Source organism: Rhinopithecus roxellana, chromosome 5 (assembly GCF_007565055.1).
Source record: "Rhinopithecus roxellana isolate Shanxi Qingling chromosome 5, ASM756505v1, whole genome shotgun sequence".
NCBI classification, from domain to species: Eukaryota; Metazoa; Chordata; class Mammalia; order Primates; family Cercopithecidae; genus Rhinopithecus; species Rhinopithecus roxellana.
The window spans coordinates 91,657,784-91,682,931 of record NC_044553.1 but is presented as its reverse complement, the minus strand read 5'-3'; the positions used below and the strand labels follow the sequence as shown (position 1 = coordinate 91,682,931).

The 25,148-nt window shown below is 41.5% G+C and overlaps 1 protein-coding gene across 2 annotated transcripts in view; it reads left to right on the top strand.

Annotated features, from left to right (window-relative positions):
• Window positions 1-25,148, top strand: part of PRKCH (protein kinase C eta) — a 239,357-nt gene that overhangs the window by 121,948 nt on the left and 92,261 nt on the right. For both annotated transcript variants that reach the window (XM_010354646.2, XM_030931748.1), the window contains exons 3-9: window positions 2,795-2,945; window positions 5,372-5,406; window positions 8,831-8,919; window positions 10,534-10,663; window positions 12,956-13,083; window positions 16,575-16,718; window positions 16,888-17,061. In XM_010354646.2, the coding sequence (XP_010352948.1) occupies window positions 2,795-2,945; window positions 5,372-5,406; window positions 8,831-8,919; window positions 10,534-10,663; window positions 12,956-13,083; window positions 16,575-16,718; window positions 16,888-17,061 (851 nt within the window). The remainder of the gene's footprint in view (window positions 1-2,794; window positions 2,946-5,371; window positions 5,407-8,830; window positions 8,920-10,533; window positions 10,664-12,955; window positions 13,084-16,574; window positions 16,719-16,887; window positions 17,062-25,148) is intronic.

The following is a 25,148-nucleotide window of genomic DNA, read 5'->3' as shown; positions in this document are numbered from 1 at the left end:
TCTTGGTAATTAGATCCTCAGGGAGAACTTAATTTGCATCTATGTATGATAAGTGTTTACTATTAATAATTCAATACAAGTTTTGCTTTGGCCAGTATTGAGCTGGGTCTCAGGCTGGTGAAAACAGAGGCTAGATAGAGAGTGATACCGTTAGCCTAATTTTGTCATCTACAAGCAAAGGAATGTTAAAATCTATTCACTTTGTGGTTTCTAAATGACTTCTAGAAGTATCTTGCATGGAAGAGGGCAGTGTAATGTAGTAACTTCTGTTCTTATGCAGTCCTTAGAACCTGTCAGGATTATTAGTTATGACACTATTCCCACAGGGTGGATGACAGGAGCATCTTTATCTTCTTGAGACCTATGGGAAACTTAAGAAGGAAAGTAACCAGGCCGTTTGCCAAAGATTACACCTACCTCCAAACAAAAACTGAGGCAGGTATAATTTTAACTGTGGTGGAATCTCTGAAGATGTTGGTGTCTTAGCCAAATTCATTTTGACTCTTTTTGCATTTCACTCTTTGAGATCTATTGTGTAGACTCTAATTCTTTGACAGGTATTGTCACATTGGTCTCCACAAAAATTATTATTGAAATAACTACATTTTTTTCTTTCTTTCTTTTTTTTTTTTTTGGAGAGAAGGTCTTGCTTTGTTGCCCAGCTGAAGTGCAGAGGTGCAATCATGGCTCACTGTAGCCTCAGCCTCCTGGGCTCAAGTGATCCTCCCTAGTAGCTGAGACCACAAGTGCACACCTGGCTTTTCTTTTTTTTTTTGGTAGAAAAAGAGTTTCACTATGTTGCCCAGACTGGTCTCCAACTCCTAGGCTCAAGTGATCTCCCACCTCGGCCTCCCAAATTTCTGGCATTAAAGATGTAAGCCACTGTGCTTGCCCTAAATAACTGCATTTTTTTTTTAATGCTGCGATGTGCTTAGCTTTGTGCTAAGCTCTTTGAATGTGTTACCTGATTCAGTCCTTGGGAAAACCCTAGGAAGAAGGGGCCACCTGGTTTCTAGATGGGAACCCTGAGGCTTAGCAAGAAAAAGAGAGCCAGTGTGGTAGGGCCAGGACTGGAGCCCGGTTTATACTCCTACCAACAGGATGGGGGTGCCTGTTTCACTTCATCCTTGTTAAAAAGGACAGTTTAGCAATCCTCTTAAGTATTTGCCAACCTAAGAGGTAAAAATGTGATTTAGTTTCTGGGTCTTATGTGTCCGTCTTGGGTAGGATTGGACATCTTGGCATGGTTATTGGCTGTTTGCACTTACAGTTTTAGGAATTGCCTCTTCACATTCTCTGCCCCATTTTTACTGGATTGTTCATCTTTTTCTTAATTGATGTCTGTGTGTTATAAATAGTGATCCTTTGTCATGTGTTACAAGTCCTCTCCTCAGTTTCTTTCTTTCAACTTTCTGCTCTGTATTTTTTTGCCAGATAGAAGTTTAAATTTCTTAAATTGCAGATCTGTGAACTTTTGATGGCTTTAGAGTTTATTATCCCTTTTTAAATTTTTTTTAAGAGACAGGCCACTATATTGTCCAGGGTGGCCTTGATCTCCTGGACTGAAGCAGTCCTCCTGCCTTAGCCTCCCAAGGTGTTGGTATTATAGACGTGAGCCACTCACTGTACCCGGCCAAGTTTTATTATCTTTATCTTATCCTAGGAGTATAGTATTTTTCTGTGTTTTCTTATTGTTCTATAATTTCCTTTTTAACAGGTATCTGAGATTATCTTTGAAATCCTCTGTCTCTTCCAGGGTTTAAAATTTTTTTAGCAAATTATTCTTTCATGATTTCTTAAATTTCCTTTGTTTCAATGATTAAAGCATTATTGAGGAAATAAGCTATATTTTATTAATCACAAGTCTCTGTATACACTAGAAAAATTCTAGTATAATTTTTTGGAAGACATAATGATGCAGTTTCAGAGTCCTCAGATTAGAAACCACTGTTTTAAAAGCATGAGGTTAGAAAAGGAATTTTGCACCTATTCCAGGTTAATTTCTACCTATTCCAGGTTAGCAGAGGTGGTCCTGTACCAATGGCTTTTGGACAGAGCTCTCATAGTCTGTGCTGTGGGTGATTCCCCCATTCAGTGTGTGAGGATACCAGAATGAAAGAAGAATAATGAGAAATGCTTACAGCCCATAGATAGACGTGAGGTCACAGACAGCCAGACTGGAGCTAGGAGACCATGCTGATGTCACATACTGCCCTGTCAGAACCCTGGGAAACCCTTGGTCTGTGCTGCAAGAGATTGGCCTATGATAGCCAGTTATAACCAGTCAGTGGGCATCTCAGGGGTTTGCATAGGTCTAACCTTAAAAAGCCACATGACTGGGTGCGGTGACACAGACTTGTAATCCCAGAACTTTGGGAGGCCAAGACAGAAGGATCACCTGAACCTGGGAGTTGGAGATCAGCTCTGGCATCATAATGAGACCTCCATCTCTATAAAAAATTTTTTTTTTAATTAGCTGGGTATGGTGGTGCATGCCTATAGTCCCAGCACCTTGAGATGCTGAGGTAGGAGCATCACTTGGGCCTGAGAGTTTGAGGCTGCAGTAAGCCATGACTGAGCCACTGCACTTCAACTTGGGTGACAATATGAGATCCTATCTTAAAAAAAAACAAGAGTCCTATTAGGAAACCATAAGGATTTTGGGGGGGATGTTTTAGATCTTAAAGAAAGAAAAAATAATTTGGGGAGCACTTGAACTATCAAACTTTCTCATCTATTAGGTGCGTTAGGTTCCTTACATCTTATTCTTTTTTTCCTTCCTTTTAATATATAGCTACTCTTCAGAGAGACCGGATCTTCAAACATTTTACCAGGAAGCGCCAAAGGGCTATGCGAAGGCGAGTCCACCAGATCAATGGACACAAGTTCATGGCCACCTATCTGAGGCAGCCCACCTACTGCTCTCACTGCAGGGAGTTTATCTGGTAAGGAGTTCTCTGACTTCCGTCCTCCTCAGAGCTTCTCTCTAATAGGCTTCCTCTGGTTATGTATGACTTTAGCAGAATGCATGATTATTTAAGAATTCTTTTGGGATCTGATTTTTGCCTCTTACTCTGATATGTTGATCCAGTAATTTAAATCTCCATTGCAAAAACATCTAAATAATTTACAGATCCAAGTTTTAGATATTATTTCTTTTTAAAATCATCTTGGTAAAGATGCTAATGAATCCTAAACTGGTCAAAAAGCATAAATCAGAGAAAAAAGCTAATAAGTCAATAAATAGACAATCAGTAAATTGGATAATCAGCCCCTAAGGACCAAAGAATAATCAACAGCATTGCTTTAAGAAGGCATGAATCACATAATGACTTATGGAAATTAATGGTTGCAAGAAAACTAAACACAAAGTAGTCTTCAGCCTCTTGGTATGTAGCAGAAGATAATAGCCTTCAGTGATCATATACTATAATCTAATCCCTGGCAATTAGGAACTAAGATAATTCAACATGGAGAAATTCTAGAGATTTGGGGCAATATCTTACTAGACATGCAACTGAAGCTTAAGTCTCAGTCTCAGTGGCAAATGTAAAATAAATTTAAGCAGTAGTTATCTTTAATGATAAATTAAGCATATTTATTTGGAAAGGGAAGAAAGCAAGATGCCCTCACACACCTATCTCAGAAGGAGAAAACAGTTTGGTAGCATGAAAGGAGATCTATGTTTTTATTGTCAACTTTCATTATTTTGTTTAATGAAGCAGAAGCCCTTGGGTCAGAGCAGTTTCTGAATGTTGATCAATTACTTTGTATTTTGTATTCTGTGATTACTTTGGGTTTTATATCTTCAACAGTCAGAACCTAGGGCTAGTTAATATTTCTGACATTTTTAATCAAGAAACAAGTTTTGAGACCCTAAACTGGCTGTAGATATGAAGCCAACAAATGTGTCATAACATTTATTGTGTTTAGGAAAAAAATTCTATTACTTTTTTGGGGGGGGCGGAATTAGCAGCCCTGGTGTTTTTGAGGTCACGTTTCCTCTTTGCATCAGGCTGCACTCGACTTAGCCACAGCCCCACCTCTCTGTGGTTCTCTCACTTGTGACCTAAGGCTGCTTGCGTATTGCAGTGTATTTCATGTCACACCTTTCTGTTTCTTTTACATGACCTGCTAGGCTCCTATAGGCATTAGTGGTGATGGCCCCTGACCTGAACTGACATTTGTAATGGAAACTTATTTGATCATTTCACTGACTTTTTTCCACCAAAGAAACGTTAACTGCACCCAACCAACCTTTAACACCTCCCTCCCCCACACCCACACACCCTCACACTCATACTCTCTCTCTCACACACACTTAAAATATTGGTGTATATATTAATATATATGGTTAAGAGTATGGACTCTGACATCCAGTCTCATCACCAACTAGGTGTGTAACTTAGTCAAGTTGTGTAGCCTGTCAATGTCTCTTCATTTCCGAAATAGAAACAACAATCTTATTTTACTTGTATAATAAACTTTCATATAGTACTTAAAGGGCCAGGCACTATTCTGAGCATTTTATATTACAACTTTTAATCTTCATTAGAGCCCTGTGCAGTAGGAACTGTTATCATTAGTCCCTTTTATGGATGAGGAAACTGTGGCTCAAAGGATCAGGCCTTCTGGCTTCAGAGTCTGTGCTCTTAACCATGTTATTTTGTGTGCTGCCTCCCATGGCTTTTTGTGAGGATTAAATGAAATAGTATATATCAGCTGCTTGGCTCAGTGCCTGGCACATCCTATGGGCTTAGTTATTGTGGTCTTTGTTCATGAGAATGATAATACTCCTAATATTACCATCACCATCACCCATAGAATATATTCAGGAGAGGCAAAGATGGAAGTGGTGAGCCTGAAGGGTATATTGTGGTGGCACCTCTGCCCACCTGTGGACTCCAGGGGTGATATGGACACGGGCACAAGGGCAGGTCCCCTGGGACAGGCAGCTGCAGTAGACTCATCTGTGCATTTCCACAGTGTATCTGTGTCTGTTTACTTAAGCATCTGAACATCTTTATGTGAGAGAGAATAAGGTGGGAACTCCTCAGGCCAAGGCTTAATCACACGTACAGATGAGGATTTATTGCCACTGAGGACTTAGGAAATTGCTGTGGAGGCAGATGGAATGGGAATGGTTGTGACCCACCCATTTGTATCATACAGCACATTCTAATCCATCACATGGTTTTTTCTTTGTGTCTCATAGTAACAAACAGTGGCTCAGAAAGCACATCATCTTTGCTTCTTCCCTGAAATTGTAGTTTTCATAAAGGAGGAGAGGATGAAATTTGTTTTCCTTAAGGACTATAAGAGGCTTATTGCTGAAATATTTGACTGATGGTAGTTTTCTTCTCTTCAACAGGGGAGTGTTTGGGAAACAGGGTTATCAGTGCCAAGGTAAGGAAACGTTTTTAAAACCATGTTTCATTTTGTTCCTATGTTTAAAAAATGATTATACCAAGAGAAAACAGGGTCTCTTCCCTTAATATTGTGATAAATAACTCTCTGTAGGTCAAAGGAAACCCCCTAGTAGATACAGCTCTTTAGTTTGATTAGATCTTGGCCATATTTTATACAATGTAGAGAGGATGTTTTTATTTCTAAAGCCAGGCTACCTAATAAAGTTTCATTGTTTAAAGTTTTGTCTCTGCAATAACACGAGAGTACTAAACAGTAATGTGATTTTGTGAGCATACTCTTAAATTTTGAAGATAAACTTTTGTTTTTTACAATCCTATTGATAATTGTTAGGGGTGAAAAGTAGCACACGACTGTTTTCTCTTTTTCAGGGAACATAAGCTATTTTCCAAGTTGTTTTTTGAAATTTTATGATTTCAAAAAAAAAGTAAGAAATGTTCAAAGTTAAGCTGTCAGTGATCTTGTAAGTTACTACATGTTACATTTATTTTTCACAATCTAAGACAAAACCAATTTACGTTTCTAGCATAATTGGAATGAAATACAATGGCAGGAATGGATGAAGAGCCCTCAGTCAGGTGATTTAGCCAGGCCAATCAGGCTTACCTGTCATTTGGGTCCCCCCTAACCTTTGGCGTGAGTATCATCACAGAGCTTATACACATGGGACCCATTTCACTATGTGGATGATTGATAAAATGGCACCACATATCCTAGAGCAGTAGCCTACATGTGGATAAGAAAATCTCGCCTTCTCTTCTGGAAGAGGTGAGGTAAAACATTACTTCCCTTGGATGGACTGAATAAGACATACTCTTGGATCTAATGTTGACTTTACTATGTATGAACAATTCCATTGAACTTTCAAAGTTCGGAAAAAACAAATATATAATCAATATGACAGCAATAATTGACCTGTATGCTGTTAATCTCAGTCCCAAGTGAGAAGACAGTCCCCAAGCCAGAATCACTATCCCTTTGTGGCATGAGCCTGTGAGCACAGGAATATGCCCTGCAGTGCGTGGTAGCCCATCTTATGCACACCAAGTTGAGAAGCTCTGAATAAACAAGATTATGGTTTTGAGTTTAAAACATGGGATTTGTGATACATCTCTATTGTTATTTTCTTTTTCACTTTGGCCTATAGTGCCTGAATATTTGATGGCCTGATTTTCAGTGGGTCACCTGCTATGTAAAGAGCAGTAAAGACTATTAGTTAGGAGACATGCAGACACTACTTTGGTGATATCTCCCTGAGGCGTATAAAACCAAATGCCTGGTTGGAGAGAGGTATGCCATTCTAACGCTGATCAAAAGCAAACTGGCATAGGTATTTCAGACAGAGCAGACTTCAGAACAAGGAAAATTATCAGGAATAAAGAGGGGGCAACAACAAAGGGGTCAGTTTTCCAAGAAGATTTAATGTTTTTATATAAGTTTTGTTTTATTTAAAGACCAGTATAGTAGTACGTAACAATTTTTAACATGTATATATGTACCTAACAACAGGCATCAAAATACATGAGACAAACTGATAGAATCACAAGGAGAAATGAACAAATCCACTTCTATAGTTGGAGACTTCGATATCTCAGTAACTGATAGATCCAGCAGGCAGAAAATCAATAGGGATATAGGTGATCTAAACAGCATTATCACAACTAGGTGAAATTGACATTTATAGAATACTCCATCCAAGAACAGCAGTTTTCACATTCTTCTCGGGCTCACAAGGAACATTTACCAACATAGAGCACATTCTGGGCCATAAAACATACCTTACCAAATTTAAAACAGGAGAAACCATAAACAGTGTCTTCTTAGACCACAATGGAATTAAACTAGAAATCAATAACTGTAAGATAGCTGGAAAACCCCCAAATATTTGAAGGTTAAACGTCACATTCTAAGTAACACATGGGTCAAAGAAGAAGACTCAAGAGAACATAAAAAATATTTTGAGTCAAGTGAAAATGAAAATATAACTTATAAAAATATGTGTGATACAGCAAAAGCAGTGCTCAGATGGGAATGTATATCATTAAATGCATAAAGTAGGAAAGAAGAAAGATCTAAAACCAAGATTCGAAATTTCCACTTAGGAAACTCTTAAAGAAGGAAGATAAATTTAAGCCTCAAGTGAGCATAAGAAAAGAAATAATACAATTAGCGCAGACATCAGTGAAGTTGAAAATAGTAAAACAACAGAAAAAAAATCCATGAAATCAAATGCTGATTCTTTGAAAAGATTAATTGATAAGCCTTTACCAAGCTAACCAGGAAAAAACCAAATACCTCAAAAAATAAAGTCTTTCTGTGTAAAGGATGGTTTTGAGATCCCCTCATATAAAAAAACCAGTTCTGTGGGCACTTTCAATTTGGCTCTCCTGAGAACTGAATCTGATGAAAGCTAAATTTGTTTTAAGGTATAATGCTATTTGCTGACATGTCACCTCTCTTTATGTAGTTAATCCTAAAACCTTCCACATGTCTTGAAAGATCTTAAGATGATGTATATTTTTATACTGCTTCATTGCGTGTGTTTATCCTTTGATGACAAGCTCGACTATCTGTGCTGTGTAGCACTTACCTAGATGAGAATGAAAAAAACGTTATTCAGAAAGTTCTAAATATTTCAACAGTTGATTAAGCCATTCAGCAAACATTTACTGAATGCCTCCTCTGTTCAAGGCGTCATGCAGGGAATTCTGAGGGCATTACAAGGCTGGGTGGAAGGTTTGAAATGAGGGGGCAGGCTAAGGGTTGTGGGAGATCAGAGGAGGGCAGGTGGTTTCAGTCTAGAAGTGGGGGTAGGGGTAGAGTATTATCATGGAAGAGACATTTTTTGAGTTACATCTTGTCCTAAACTTAAGATTTAGTTAGTTGATAGGCAAAAAATATATCCCAGGGAGAGGAAAGGGCATCGATAGTTTGTTGGAAGGGTGCAGATGTGCTCCAGGAGAGCAACCCATGTAGTTTTTACTGGAACAAGTAGATCCCATAGAAGAAAGGTGACAGGCAGCTTGGCGCAGCCTCTGGAGGGCCTGGAACCTGGGTGGGATATTTGAACTTTGTTGATCAGCAGTGAATTATCATGGAAGGTTTTTGATTATGGGGGCAGGACTAGAGTGTTAGAAGAGTCCTCTGGTGGTGGGTGCAGGATAGAATAAAGTCAGGAAGGAAGAAATAAGTCCAGGACTTGATAATGGATAGTTTGAGCCTGAGCAAAGGTCTGTGTTAGGATGGTGGCAAAGGCAATAGGAAGGATGGGCGTACCAGCTGCTGTCATTTGGGCCAGACGAGTCTAGTCTTGTTGGCACGGTGCAACCCTGGTTGACTCTGCTGTAACTGGCTGGACTGTGAGCTTCTGATCAATGTATAATTGCTGGATTTAATTTCCTAGTGTGCACCTGTGTCGTCCATAAACGCTGCCATCATCTAATTGTTACAGCCTGTACTTGCCAAAACAATATTAACAAAGTGGATTCAAAGGTAAGAGGATAGCAGTTTGCTGATTAAGTGTGTATGTGTATTGTGTGTGCTGTGTGCCGCCATCTCCCTCCCTCCCTCCGTCCTTTCCTCCCCCTCTTTCCTTCTCCCCGTCCCCCAGCCTCTGCTTTCCCCCTCCCCTGCCACTTCCCTTCCACATTCTTTGAAGCCAAGGGTGGTATTAGAATAGAAATTTCTCTCTCTCTCTCTTTTTTTAATTATGGCATTTGTATTTCTGTACTTATGTGGCATCACCCCTCCTTTGCGAGGACCCCATTAGTGGTTGGCTGGGTATAAGCTATATGGATTGATTCTACTCATTTGGAGAGACTTTTGGCAGAGTGAAAGGAGCCCTGAACTTGGCATCTGACAGTCTGGATTTGAATGCTGAATCCAGCCTCTGTTAGCCATCTTCTGTATGAGCTGAGGCAAGGCCTATAATCTCTCTTTGCCTCAGTCTTAAAACAGGATCAGTGTTACCCTGACACAGTTTTTGTAAGTTAAACAACATAAAATTGATGTGACGCATATGTTAATAACTGTAAATTATGCTTCCTAGGTAAAAAGATTGCTGGCTTTCTCCAGCCTCTTAGGAAATTTCAGGGAAGATGTCTGTCTCTCTCTCTCTGTCTCTCTCTCTGTCTCTCTCTCTCTCTCTCTCTCTCTCTCTGTGTGTGTGTGTGTGTGTGTATGTGTGTGTCTGTGTGTATAAGCTTCAGCATCATTCTTGCCACTCATATTGCATTCATCTGCAATAGGCATACATTTTAAATTCTGGAGGTAAAAGCAAATGGAGTGTTGCTGACACTTAGCAGTAGATTTGCAGAGGCATTGGAAGAATGACTCTGGAACACAATGGTTCTTTACAGTACACATACAGGATTGCTAAAGAGTATACCTAGAGGTATAAACCACAGCTTTTCCAAGAAAGAGGCCAGAGAAGTTTCAAGAGGACTAATGATTACCCTACTCCTTGTCATGCATGGGTCCGTTGTTACAGCATCAAATTGTGGTATGGACTGCAGAGTACATGCCTAGTGGAATTGTTTGCTGGAAACTGAGATTTAACTCAGATTGTCAGATTGCAAATGCCAGGCAAAGAAAGGCTGGAAGGACTGAATAAGTAGTTACTTTAATGTCACTTTGGAATAAATTCCTTCTGTGGTTCCATGGCTTCTGAGTCTCTTTATTTTTCCCCCCATGACACAATGTCTGGAAGAACTTATAGTGATGGCAAGTATATATAGTATGTAAAAGACCCATTTAATCCTGAAGTTAAAGGGTTCTGGAAAATAGATGGGGGTGTTAGGGAATTGGCAAGGAGAGAAATATGGCCTGAATATGAAAGATGAAATGAAAATCTTAATTTCTGTTTCTCAAAATGGCAAATGATCTAAAATGTGTTTCCCACATTTCTGTCTTGTCCTGTTCATTAGAAAATGTGTTTAGTCTGGTTAGTAAGACCTGAGTAATTAATCAGGGCTGAGTACAGTAAAATAATATACCTAGCTCGGGTGTCATAGTAACACTTTGCATTTGATGGGTTCCTATTACAGTTTTTACAAAAGATGTTGGTTTGACATTTTAGCTCTTGTCCCTTTATTTCCTTTTTTACAGATTGCAGAACAGAGGTTCGGGATCAACATCCCACACAAGTTCAGCATCCACAACTACAAAGTGCCAACATTCTGCGACCACTGTGGCTCACTGCTCTGGGGAATAATGCGACAAGGACTTCAGTGTAAAAGTGAGATGCTGAGGTGCTGGGTACCCACCTCTTCATGGGAACACTATGCCCCAAGCTTTCAGAATTCTGTGGGCTCAGAATGTGTCCTAGAACCGATGGTTTTAGATATGTTGTAAATTAACATCTTAGTCATTTTAAACTTACGTGTTTCTTGTCAGGCATGTAAAGAGAACTTCATATATGATGCCAACATTTTCTAACCACAGGACATTAAGTCAAATGTTACATTCAATGATCTAGCTCGCTAGCTGACAAATACAGGCCAGACACTGTATTTTAATAGGTGTCTGGAAGAGAAAAAGATGGGATCTTAGTCAGAAATGGAAGATGATTGAGTCAGGTGAGGCACTAAAAAGAAAATAAATAAATAAAAATTTAAAAGAAATGGAAGGTAGGAGGAGGGAAGGAGGTAAGATGGCCAGATGAGAAAGTTGGATTAAGAGTAAGAAATGGCAGGAGAATGGATCTGATGATCTCACCAGAAATCAGCAGGAATTGAGTTGTCACAGCATAAAAAGAGCTGCCCTGGGTCTTGTGAAAGAGGACTCTGATAGAGATTGGAGACAGGGGTAGAATGAAGGAAGATAAAGCCTTACTTGTGAGCTTGGATCTCACCAGCTGTGCCCAGTGGAGTGAGAGTTTGGAGCTTTGGCCCTAGCAAAGGCTGTGAGCAGGTGAGAGCTGATCCCTGTCCTGCTAGGAGTTAGGGAGCTGTTGGCCTTGAGCCATCCCGCATGGAAATGTAATGATCTGTCTGCTGTGGGGTGCACCTGAAGCCTTCCTTATCAGACACACCCCAAGTTGCCAGTTGAGGAGAGCAATGGGGAGGTAGAATTGGCATTGAGTATAGCCAGACAACTTCCATTGACTGCTTGGACTTATGCAGCCTGCTTCTGTCAACAAAAAGGGACCAGTCACTTGTCTTTAAGAAGGGTACATTCTTCTATCTCTGGAGAACACCATTTAATAATTTTTTCTCATAAAACCAAAACAGTAGCCAGCTCGTGGATAACTTGTAGGGTGTTGGTCCAGGTGCAGCTTGATCTTAGTGTGGTGATCTCACCTGGGTCTGGGTGCCCAGTGGGAAGTCCCTTTCTGCTTTGCATGGTTGTTGCTAATGTGCAGAGCCACGCATAGGGCTCATCTGCATTGTCCTCTTCCCTGGTGGCCTGAGGGTAGCACACCTGCGGCGATCCGGCCCCTGTGATTTTTGCTTTTATGGTCACGTGGTGGTTTTGAAAGGCTTCTGTAGGCTCGTGTGTCTTACACCTGTCTTCCTGAGAGGGGTGGGTTTCCCATGAAGCTAATGAAGCTTAAGTCTCAGGGCTCCTGTCTCTCAAGGGCACCTTCCAAAGCCCTCTACTTGATTTGGTGTTCTTTTTCTTAAAGAGGGCTTCCTAAATTATGTAAATTCAGGCCCCACAAAACCTGGCTCTGTGTGTGCTTCCAAGATGGACCTACTCCATAAAACAGGAATGTGTTGCTTGTCACTTCAGTTTCACCTCCCATCAGTGGGGCCCATGTCAAAAAACTGTCTCAGAATTTATTCCAGCTGACAACGCCTCAGATCCTTCATTGTCCCCAGGCAGCTTCCTGTGCCCTGGGAGCTTAGCTTGCTTTGCTCGCCTCTTCAGCTGCCATTTGTACTCTGACCTTCAAAAAGTTTTAAAAGTTGTGTTTCCCCACTGTGAAGCAGTTAGAACCACAAGCTGCAAATGCTGAGAACCACAGGCTCACAGGATGCCCATCTCTGTGCTGTGAGGGCTGCCCAACCACAATACTGAGAAAGAAAGCTGCAGATAGAGGTTTTTCTGGTAGAAACACCATTTCCATCCTGTTTGAACAGTGATCTACATGTGGCATTCAAACTGCTACCTTTTATTTCACTGTTGAGAGACAGAAAAAAATACGATTGACATGATTCTTTGTTATTTAATTGCCTGTGAATTGACGCTATGATAAACATTTTAATCTTTATATTAGAACTTACTAAGTCAGCAATGATTGTTACATGTGATTTAAATGAATGGGTTTCATCAAATCATGGTGAAAAAAATGTATTTGAAATCTATTTTTCTTTAGTATGCCTGGCTTTCTGCTTCTCCAGAAAAGAGAAACAGATAAAACGTCAGGAACTGTTATTAGTGTGAGCTTAATTTTATGAGAAAATGATACTGTTCAGCCGGTATAATTCCTCTGTCATAATCTTTCAGGCTATTAAAGTTCTCTGTTGCAGCACGTGTTGACTTGGTTCCTTTCTGAACATAGATTCTGTTTTCCTCTTCCCTCTAGTATGTAAAATGAATGTGCACATTCGATGTCAAGCGAACGTGGCCCCTAACTGTGGGGTAAATGCGGTGGAGCTCGCCAAGACCCTGGCGGGGATGGGTCTCCAACCCGGAAATATTTCTCCAACCTCGGTGAGACTTTTTTTCCATGTTGTAATTTAGAAGTTGTTCAGATGTGGTGAGCCCAAATGAGAGCATGTGGTCTCATCAAAGTTCCTAATCTTAGCAAATACAGTAAACAGACTTACTGCCTTTCTGCCTGCCTTTCTCTCTTTTTCTTTTTCTTTTCCTTTTCTTTTCCTTTTTGTCTTTCTTTCTCTTTCTCTCTCCGTTTCTTTTTCTTTCTCTCTTTCCCCCTCTTTCTCTTTCTTTCTCTGTCCTCTCCTCTCTTCTCCTCTCCTCTCCTCTCCTCTCTTCTCCCCTCACCTCCCCTCTTCTCCCCTCCCTCCCTCCCTCCCTCCCTCCCTCCCTTCCTTCCTTCCTTCCTTCCTTCCTTCTTGAGATGGGGTCTTCCTCTGTCACCCAGACTGGAGTGCAGTGGCACAATTATGGTTCTGTGCAGCCTCGACTGCCCAGGCTCAAGTGATCAAGTGATTCTTCTACCTCAGCCTTCCGAGTAGCTGGAACTGCAGGTGTGCACCAGTATGTCAGGCTAATTTTTAATTTTTTTTTTTTGTGGAGGTGGAGTTTCACTTTATTTTGCAGGCTGGTCTCAAATTCCTGGGCTCAAGTGATCCTCCCGCTTTGGCCTTCCAAAGTGTTGGGATTACACAGGTGTGAACCACTGTGTCTGGCTAAAATCATGTTTTTAATAGCAATTTGTTTCACAGATAAGATTGTAATTAGTTATATGACAAGAAATAATGAGCATGGGCAACAAGTAATAGAAAGTAGAAGAAGGACTTTTTTCTTTCTTTTCCTTTTTTTCCCCCTTTTTTCTTTTTTCTACTTATTTTTTGAGACAGAGTCTCGCTTTGTCACCCAGCCTGGAGTGCAGTGATCTTGGCTCACTGCAACCTCCACCTCCCAGGTTCAAGCAATTCTCCTGCCTCAGCCTCCCAAGTAGCTGGGATTACAGGTGCCCACTACCATGCCCGGCTAATTTTTGTATTTTTAGCAGAGATGGGGTTTCTCCATGTTGGCCAGGCTGGTCTCGAACTTCTGATCTCAAGTGATCCGCCCGCCTTGGCTTCCCAAAGTGCTGGGATTACAGGCATGAGCTGCCACGCCTGGTCCTTTCTTTTCTTTTTTAAAGTCAGCTTCCTGTCACTGTGGTCTGGTGAAAGCCTAAAATGCAGGATCCTGGGTTATGCTCTTGGCTGATGACCAGGCAGGACAGGTGACCAGTAACTATGGGCGTCAGCATCCTCACCTCTAAAGGGGTTCAACTTGAAGATCTCTGAGGCTCTGCACAGCCCTGGAGTCCAGCAGTTTTGCAGGTTTTGTTTATGGATTGTGAATTTCTCACTCACATTCAGCAAGAGACAGGAGTCCCTCCCTCTGGACTCTCAGGAGTGGGTGGAGTTGTGTCAGTTGCAGTGCACATGTTTTTGTCAGCACTCTCCCTGAATGACCTCCACCTGCTGTCATCCAGTTGAGCCTTGGCTGCTTCCCAAGCCCATGTCTTACTGCTGCCTTCCTGGTCAGTGTCTAGAGATGGAAAATAGCCATGGCTGTAACATCTGAACAGTGTAGCTTGGTGTCCAGTTCAGGAAAATTATCAACTTTACTAACTAATCTCTGGGTACTGAGAAAGGTAAGTGCCATCACTGTGAGATTCTTGGTAATCCTGAAAATATCAGCACCAAGCACCTCATTTCCTTTTTACTGAAAGACTCCTGCCTAGTAGATCAGGGACTTATATTGACAATTTATGAATTGCCACTATGATAAACATTTTAATCTTTATATTAGATCATTCTAAGTCAGCAATAACTGTTACATGTGATTTAGATGAATGAGTTTCATCAAATCATGGTAAAAAAATGTATTTGAAATCTGATCTGTCTGTCTTGTGGGTAGGTAGGCAGGATGCCAGTATTGTGCGGGGATTGCTAATGCATGGGGCAGTAAGAGCAGAGATTAAAGATGTCAGCCTGAACTAGGGCTTCTAAGATACAGTGGGAGTAAGATAAGGCCATGCAGCACAATCTTCAGGAATGGACAGTGCACTTGTCATTTGAATCAGCTATCCTTAATCCATGATATCTGGCACCTGGCCGGATGTTAGACTTTTGATCTGTTGTCTAGTGGTAGCTTATCTTATAAATGTCTCAAGGTGGGCCAGCTGCGAAAGTCACCTTGCCTTTAGGTAGCAACATCCTCAGGTACTCAGTAGGATGGAATTGGAAAGCCAACTGAGGCAGCCACACTTACTTTCCATTCTTTGTGTTGAAACTAGAACTCTCATGCTGGTAGGACTGTAGATTGTTCAGTCTTTGTACATGGCAAGTTGGCTGTGTATCAGAAGTCTTCAAAATTAGCACTTTGGCAGAAGGAATTCCATTTGCAGGAAGTTATCTTAAGAAACTGAATGATGATAATGACAGTACAGCTTAAGTTTATTGAATGTGCCAGGCACCAATCTAAGTGCTTTATATGCATTTGTTCATTTAGGCCTCCTAATGACTCATGTGGCAGATGCTTTAACCTCTTTGTCAGAAGAGGAAACTGAGGCAGGGATAGGCTGGGTAGGTAACTTGCTCAGGGTCACAGGTTAGGTTGCAGAGCTGTTATTGAATCCAGGCAGCTTGCTTCAGAACTAGACCCTTAATTACTCTGTTTTGAAGATTTGCATGAAGTGTGTTCACTACGGTGTTATTCATTATGGTGAAAAATGGGAGATGCCTCATCTTTCTAATAGCAGGGGAATTAATATTTTGTGAGATATCCATGAAATGGATATTGAATAGCCATTAGAACTCATGTGCTTGAAAGATATTTAAAGGCATGAAAAATACCCATGACAAATTTTTAAATACAAACATATGTTATGAAACAATAATTTGATTACATTTTTAAAAATTAACCCAGTATAAAAACGTGTGTGTGTGATTTATACATAGATATAGATATCTTTGGCAGGGGGCTGGTGAGATTTTAGGTATTTAAATTTTTATTCTTCATGCTTTTGATCATTGTTCTATTCACACTGAACTTTTATTTCTCCTATATGATTTAAAATATTGATTAAAAAACGTTGCTTCATTCGTGCCCTGGTGCTGAATGATGCTTGAATCTCTGAGCAAACATGAACACTGCTCTCTGTAAAAAGTGGACACTAGGTGGCGCTCATGGAATGGGACCTTCCTATGGAAAGCCACCGCAGAAGGCACCTGAGGGACCACACAAGGCATTGGTGTTTCCATGCACTTCCACTTGAGCGCTAACTGTAACTCCATGGCTTAGACGTATTTTTAATTGACCTTTCACACAAAGCAGTAAGCACAGATTCAGAAGCTGATACTGAGGGAGCTTCGAGTGGCAGAACCGATCATCTGTCAAGCTGAATTGATCTTTCCCCCACGTTATACTGGGGGTGAGACTGCTCCCAGCCAGTAAGGGCTTCTTCGTGTATGGGTGCTCCGTGCTCCTGCTGCAATTTTGTGTTCTTACTCTTTCAGAAACTCGTTTCCAGATCGACCCTAAGACGACAGGGAAAGGAGAACAGCAAAGAAGGAAATGGGATTGGGGTTAATTCTTCCAGCCGACTTGGTATCGACAACTTTGAGTTCATCCGAGTGTTGGGGAAGGGGAGTTTTGGGAAGGTGAGTCTTGGCTTTAACTGTTTGGGTTGAAGTAAGCATGCTCTGTATTCACGCACACACACACACATACTCACATTTCACATGTGCCATTCTTTCTTCCCCTTGTTTGCACAAACCCTGAGATCCCCAAGAGGACTCTCTCATGCTCCCTCCTTTTGCTTTGCCATAGGTGATGCTTGCAAGAATAAAAGAAACGGGAGACCTCTATGCTGTGAAGGTGCTAAAGAAGGACGTGATTCTGCAGGATGATGATGTGGAATGCACCATGACCGAGAAAAGGATCCTGTCTCTGGCCCGCAATCACCCCTTTCTCACTCAGTTGTTCTGCTGCTTTCAGACCCCTGTAAGTATGAATCACATTCACTGCACCAACAGCCTCTTTTCTTAAAGTGCTGAGACAATAAGATACTGGAGATTTCGTAAAGTTGAGTATCAGAAATTTTGGGGGATGGGCTCCCAAGGCAGGGTCATATGGAGGTATTGGTGACTTCTGACAACCTCTGGAGGAAAAATGGAAGCTTATGAATTCACCCCTTCCTTTGTGCTGTCCAGGGAAGGAGCACTGTGAGGGTTGTGCGTCCCAGGATTGAAAAGGTCATCATACATAAATCTTCTCTAGGTGAGTGAAGGTTACAGAAATTAAGAACAGAGAAAATGCCATGGGCTGATTATCTTGATGAATTTGGCTGTGACTCTGCTCCTAAATGCTGGGCTGGTTCTGACCTGGGCACAGGAGTTTAGAAGAGGGGTCTGAGAGGCCCCAGAGAGGTACCTTGATTTGGAACATCCCAGGGCATTGCTCCTGGCTTTAGCAGTGTCCCTTTGCCTGAAACCATGGACTGGTCTTAGGAATTGAATCTGTCTGCCCTATAATGGTGTGCATTTAGGAATGTTTCTGGCTACAGTTAATGAAACACTTGACGAGCGGTGGATTAAACAATAAATAGAAAAGATGGGTTTGGTCCATTAGTAAACTTTTTACTTGTTGTTTCACATAATGAGAAGTCTGATGATAACAGTGCTATGGTTGGATTTGTTGCTCAGTGACATTGGGCATGTCTTTCCCTTGGGGTCCCAAGGTATTTGCTGCAGCCCTAGATGCCACACCTTGGCATGATAGCAAAGCAGAAAACCCAAGGGCAGGGGACGAAGAGCTTCATGGCCAGTCTCCTTTTTTCAGGAAGGGAAGATCTTTCCTAGACTTGGGTCTACTACCCTATATGTCTGTTCTCACATTGCTACAAAGAACTACCTGAGACTGGGTAACTTATGAAGAAAAAATGTTTAATTGACTCACAGTTCCATAGGCCATACAGAAGGCATGGCTGGGGATGCCTCAAGAAACAGAATCATAGCGGAAGGGTGAAGGAGAAGCAAGCAGGGCTTCACGTGACACCAGGAGAGAGAGAGAGCAAAGGGGAAATGCTACACGCTTTTAAACAGCCGAATCTCATGAGACCTCGCTATCATGAGAACAGCAGGAGGGAAATCTGCCTCATGATCCGGTCACCTCCCACCAGGCCCTTCCCTCAACATTAGAGATTCCAATTCAACATGAGATTTGGGTGGGGACACACAGCCAAACCATATCATGCCCTTAGCAAGGAGGCTGCAAGAGCAAATATCAGGCCAAGATAAGCTGGCAGACCATGATTGGTTCACACCAACCTTGATTCAGCCTCTGGCATAGGACATTCTGCTTCTGTTTAGAATCAGGCTCAAAATTGGGCTTCTGGTATCAATGAAGAGGGAAAATGGCCTTGGAGAAGGCACCAAGAGGGAGGGTCTGCCACAGAGGTGTCAGAATCTTGCTGTCAAAAAACATTCTGGGAGAGTGAATTCTGGGCATGTTCCTGACCTGTGCCACCATCAAGGAAGTAGGAGATTCCCCGGGAGCGGGATAGGGGCATCTGACCCGCTCAGGGAGGCTGGCAATACACCTCTAGGGAAGGTAAAGCCATGCTGGGACCAGATGAGTGAGTTAGAATTAGTTAGGCAGAGAATGAAGGCGAATATATCATACAGGGTCAACAGCACACCATAGGTCTGCTGGTGAGACAGAGCATCAGGTGTGAAGGAGGCTCAGCACACGCAGCATATCGAGGTTGAAGAGGGACCTGGTGAGAACTGAGGCAGCCGAGGTGGGCCAGGGCCAGGCCATGAAGATGCTTGCAGGCTGCGTTAAGGGGTTTGAGTTTAGTCCTGAGAGCAATGGAAAGTCATGGAAGAAGTTGAAGCAGAGGAATGACATATCAGGTTGTATGTTTTAATTATGAAAATCTAATTTCTTGCAATAGGTAATATAAGTATCCTCCAAATATTCATATCCTTTCTCTGAAAGAAACAATTATTACTCGTTTTATTTATAGCCTTTGAGAGAATTTTCTGTACACAAAAGCATATATAACAGCACACATATGCATACATATTTATCTTTAAAAAACACAAATAATAGTATACTTTGCCCATGATTCTGTATTTTTAAAATTTAATTAATCTATTTTTTGAGACAGGGTCTAACTTCATCACCCAGGCTGGAGTGCAGTGATGGTTATGGCTCACTGCAGCGTCAAGCTCCCAGGCTAAAGCGATTCTCCCACCTCATCCCCCTGAGAAACTGGGACTTACAGGCACACGCCACCACACCTGGCTAATTTTTGTTTGTTTTGTAGAGATGGGGTTTTGCCATGTTTCCTAGGCTGCTCTCAAACTCCTGGGCTAAAGCAATCCACCCACCTCAGTCTCTCAAAGTTCTGGGATTACAGGCGTGAGCCACTGTACCTGGCCACTTTATTTTTTTTTTAAGAAATAATATTAATTGTATATATTGGAAATTATTTTGTATTTCTATATACCAAGCTGCCTCATTTTTAATGGCTGCATAGTACTCCATTTTAGAACATGACATAATTAATTTAACTTGTCATCCTCTGTTGCTATGTATTATGTTCCTAGTCTTTTATTTCAGTCACTGTTGCAGTGAGTCCCCTAGTACTTTTGTCTTTGTGTGCTTATGCTGGTGTTTCTGTATGACATGTTATTAGTAGTAGTATTGTTTGGTCAAAGGGTATATGCACTTCACATTTTGATAGAGTCCAATTGCCCCTCTCCTCCATTGTGGTTAAAGATAGCGAACATTTTATTGTTCATATACCACACATTGTTCTAAGTGCTTTATGTCTGTTATCTCATTTAATCCTTACGGTAACCCTCTGAAATAAGTTCTGTTATTATCACCCCATTTCACGAGGAGAAAACTTAGGTACAAAGAAGCTTAGTTCCGAAGTGGCAGAGAGGGTTTGAAGCCAGGTGGTCTGACAGCAGAGTACAGGCAGGCTCTTCCCTACTTGCTGGGCTGCGTCTCTAAATTCACACTCCCAAAGCTTGAGTGAGAAGATGCATTTCCCCCGCCTTCCCATCATGGCATGCTATCTGTCATTTGGATCATCTGAGAGGTTAGAAAAATGGTGTATTTGAAGTTCTAACTTGCATTCCTCTAGCTGTAACTGAAGCTGGGCGTTTTCGTATGTTTCAGGATCACTTGTATTCAAATCTGTGTTGGGAGGGACACATGCAGCCTGGAGAATGGGTGGAGCAGAGAAGTCTGGGAGCTTGGTGACAGGATGCACTGAAGGAGATACATGGCATGGACTCCCATGCCACTCCAGCGTTATCAAGAGAAAAAAAAACTGGGGAGGCAGCTAATGGCTTCATGGGCCTCGACTCCCCTGCACTCCTCTCCCTTCCCCTCTGCTCCTCATTGGTCCTCAGTGACTCCTGATGGCCCTGGAGCCCATGCTGCTCCTGCCCCCATCCTCTTCTTTCCCTCTGCTGGGCCGGTCCTTGGTTCCCCTGCAGCTGCAGCTCTCCCTGCCCCACACTGCTCCCTGGAGTAGCCTTGAAACCCTTCCTTTGCTGGGCACTTTGCCAGCGTAAAGCCCCTCCCCTGCCCTCACCCCCTTGTTGGGCTCTTTTCTTCGAATAGAGGAGTGGAGTTACAGCTACAGGCTTGAGAGGGATAGCTGGTAGCTGATACTGGTTGCCCGCCAGGGTTTCAAGCGCCAGCCTCCTGAACACCACCATGAACACCACGGGTCAAGCCGCAGAGCCAGGTGACTGCTCAGATCTCCTTCCTAGGGCCTGAGCCAAAGATCACATGGTTTCCTATGACATGAGGTTAGGTCATCTTCACCAACTGGTAACCTTTGAGTCAAGCAGTCAACTGGTATTTAGTGAGCTTAGCCTGGTCTTGCAGCAGCAGTGGTTCCAAGTTACTACTGCCGAAGCAAATAAAGAAGTATACCTAACTCAGGGGAATTTGATCTGTAAAAGGAAATTCTGGTGAGTATAAGCAAAGATCTCATCAACAATTAGATCATGTTATGGTAGAGTAAAATGAGAAACCTGGAACAGATTGCGTACCCAATCAATATAGCATATACAATCAAAATGTTCCAGGAAAATATATAAATTATACAATATACCAAAATTTTAGCGGCCACACGGGATTCCCAGTGTTTAGTGGGTGAAGCCTTTACTAGCATTGAAGTCTGTTTTTCCTAGTGGAAGTTTTATGTTTGACCACAAGGTGGCAGTCACTACCGCAAAGTTTTTATTTCTCCTCCAGAGAAACCAAATGCATGGAACTGCCATTGTGGTTTACGACGTGTGTATTGTAGTAGATGTCTCCAAAGCAAAGGATAAAGGGAATGTTCCCCTGCTTTAGGCTAAATGATAAAGAAGTAGTGGGAACCCACTTCAAAGAAGCAAGTGAGACTGAGCGCAGGCAGCACTTTGGGAGCCGAGGTGGGCCGATCACTTGAGCCTAGGAGTTTGAGACCAGCCTGGCCAACATGGTGAAACCCCATCTACTAAAAATATAAAAATTAGCTTGGTGTGGTGGCGCATGCCTGCAATTCCACCTACTCCAGAGGGGAGACAGGAGGATCGCTGGAACCTGGTAGGCAGAGGTTGCAGTGAGCCAAGATCGTGCCACTGCACTCCAACCTGGGCGACAGAGCGAGACTTTGTCTCCAAAAAGAAAAAGAAGGAAAAAAAGGTAGCAGCAAGGGAGTTTTTCTCATGCTGAGATAGAGGTATACAATTTTAATTTTGCTGTCGTTGATGCCTTCTTTGAGGTTTGCAAGGTATCGGACTCCACAATGCACATGGCATTTGTTCGCTGTGCGTTCATCTGTCAGAAGTCTTCAGTGACAATTCCCATTCACTGTTGTAAAACTATGAAGAACAGAAAGTGTTACTTGCTATGAGAAATTACAGCAGAAAGTTGCTTACTTTTTAGCTGCCCAGTGTTGCAGGCCCTGGCTTCTCAAGTAAGATGCTAATCAGTGTGTAATGCTGAACTGTAACAGTCTCCCCTGGAGAATTTAGGAGTGAGAGGAGGTGTTGGAGCCACTTGATCTGCAAAGCATTTCATTGTGAGGGCCTTTGTAAAAACAGCACTTCCCTCATGCAGCCCTGTGGAATCAGTCTCTCTGAAGCCCAGAGCAGGGCAGTAACTAGCCGAGGATCCCTTAGATTGTAAGTGGCAGAGACAAGGTTCAAGTTTAGGTCAGGCTGACTCTGACTCCATATGTTGTTTTATTCCGCATTTAGTTGGTTGATTCAGCCTCGGCTTAAACACCTCCTGTCTGTCTTGGCCCCCCCCAGCCTGACAATATGGAAATGGCATCGCCCTTGGGAGCAGAAAACCTGCACTCTGTTTTAGCTTTGTTTTCCGCCATCTAAATGGCTTGAATCTGTCCTAAAATTCCTTTGAGCCTTAAAGTTCTCGTCATTAAAATGAAAACAGGATCGCTGTGAGGGTCAAATGAGAGAATGCAGAATATTTTGTACACTGTGAAGTGCTGTTCAAAAGCGAGTCAGTTCAATTGTGGTGATGACCCCCTCCCTCCTCACACCAAAGAAAAAAGGTCCCAGGGCTTCCCAATGGCCAGCCCGGACACCCACATGGAGGGGACAGCAAGCACTGAGAAGGTAAGTATTTTATAGGTCCTTTTGTTCTTGGCAAAAAGGAAATAGTAAGCAAATTTCAAATATTTGATAATTTATCAAGGTTGCTACAGAGGTTTATGAACCCATAGATTATTTCCCCTATTTTTTAATAATCATATACACTGCTTACAAGTGTATAGATGGGCATCCTTATATGTTTCTGATAGCACTGCAAATCCTAATAGTTTGTGGCTAATTTGGTAACCTAAACTAAAACTCATAAAATGTTTACTCTTGGATCTGTTTTTCTGATAATCTAGACTATAAAAATAATATAAAGAATAAAATGTTATTCATAAAAATGTTTAATTTTCAGTGCTTTATTTATATATATTTTCTTTGGTTAACATCTCTGTAATCCTCCAGCCTCTGGTAACCACTGTTCTATTCTGTTTCTATGAGTTTGGCTTTTTTTGATTCCACATATCAGTGAGATGAAGCAGCATTTGTCTGTCTGTGCCTGGCTTATTTCGCATAATACAGTGTCCTCCAGGTTGATCCATGTTGCAAATGACAGGATATCTTTCTGTTTAAAAGCTGAACAGTATTCTATTGTGTATATATTCCATTGTTTCTTTGTCCATTCATCCACTGGTGAACACTTAGGTTTATTCCGTAAGAGTGCAGGCATCTCTTCGACATGCTGATTTCATTTTCTTTGGATGTATATCCAGTATTGGAATTGCTGGAACATATGGTAGTTCTATTTTAATTTTTTGAGGAGCCTCCATACCATTTTCCAAATGGCTATACTAATTTACATTCCCACCAACACTATACAGGGGTTCCCTTTTCTCCGCATCCTCGCCAATACCTGTTATTTTTCATCTTTTCAATAATAGCTGTTCTGACAGGTATGACATAATATCTCATTGTGGTTTTAATCTGCATATTCCCGATTATTAGTGATGTTGAGCATTTTTTCTATACTTGTTGGCTATTTGTGTGTGTGGTATGTTTTTTTGTTTTTTGTTTTTTTACTTTATTTTTATTTTACTTTAAGTTCTGGGATACATGTGCTGAATGTGCAGGTTTGTTACATAGGTACACATGTGCCATGGTGGTTTGCTGCACTATTTACAATACAGCTGCACCTGGTTTGTCATCCAGGTTTTAAGCCCCAATTACATTAGGTATTTGTCCTAATGCTCTCCTTCCCCTGGCCCTCCCACCCAACAGGTTCTGGTGTGTGATGTTCCCCTCCCTGTGTTCTCATTGTTCAGCTTATGAGTGAGAACACGTGGTGTTTGGTTTTCTGTTCCTGTGTTAGTTTGCTGAGAATGATGGTTTCCAGCTTCATCCATGTCCCTGCAAAGGACGTGAACTCATTCTTTTTTATGGCTGCATAGTATTCCATGGTGTATATGTGCCACATTTTCTTTATCCAGTCTATCATTGATGGTCATTTGTGTTGGTTCCAAGTCTTTGGTGTTGTAAATAGTGCTGCAATAAACATACATGTGCATGTGTCTTTAGAGTAGAATGATTTATAATCCTTTGGGTATGTACCCAGTAATGGGATTGCTGGGTCAAATGGTATTTCTGGTTCTAGATCCTTGAGGAGTCGCCACATGGTTTTCCACAGTGGTTGAACTAATTTACATTCCCACCACCTGTTGGCCATTTGTATGTCTTCTTTTGAGAAATGTCTATTCAGGTCCATTAACCGTTTTTAAATTGGGTTGTTTCTTACTATAAAGTTGTTTGAGTTTCCTCTATATTTGGATATTAACTCCTTATCCAGATATGTGTTTTGCAAACATTTTCTCCCATTCCACAGGTTGTCTCTTCACTCAGTTGATTGTAGAAACTTTGCAGAAGCTTTTTAATTTGATATAATTCCATTTGTCTGTTTTTGCTTTTGTTGCCTGTGCTTTTAAGGTCATATTTTTAAAAGTCATTGCCTATGCCAGTGTCACAGATTTCTTCCCCTAGGTTGTCATTTGGTAATTTTACAGTTTCAGGTCTTACGTTGAAGTCTTTAGTCCATTTTTCAGTGATTTTTTTATGTGATGTGAGATGAGGGTCTATTTTTATTCTTCTGCATGTAGATATTCCAGTTTTCTCAACACCGTTTATTGAAGAGACAGTCCTTTCTTTGTTGTGTGTCCTTGGGATCTTTGTTGATAATTAATTGATTGTAAAAGTGTGGATTTATTTCTGAGCTCTGTATTCTGTCCCATTGGTCTATATGTCTGTTTTTGTGCCAGTACCATGGTGTTTTGATTACTGTAGCTTTGTAGTAGATTTTGAAATCAGGTAGTATAATGCCTCAAGCTTTGTTCTTTGATTCAAGATTCTGTCAAGATTCTGATAATTTTTGTCAAGATTGCTTTGGTGTCATGCATTATTTATAATAGGAAAATATTAGAAACAACTTCAGCATTTAGCAGTGGGGGGTACACTTCAATAATA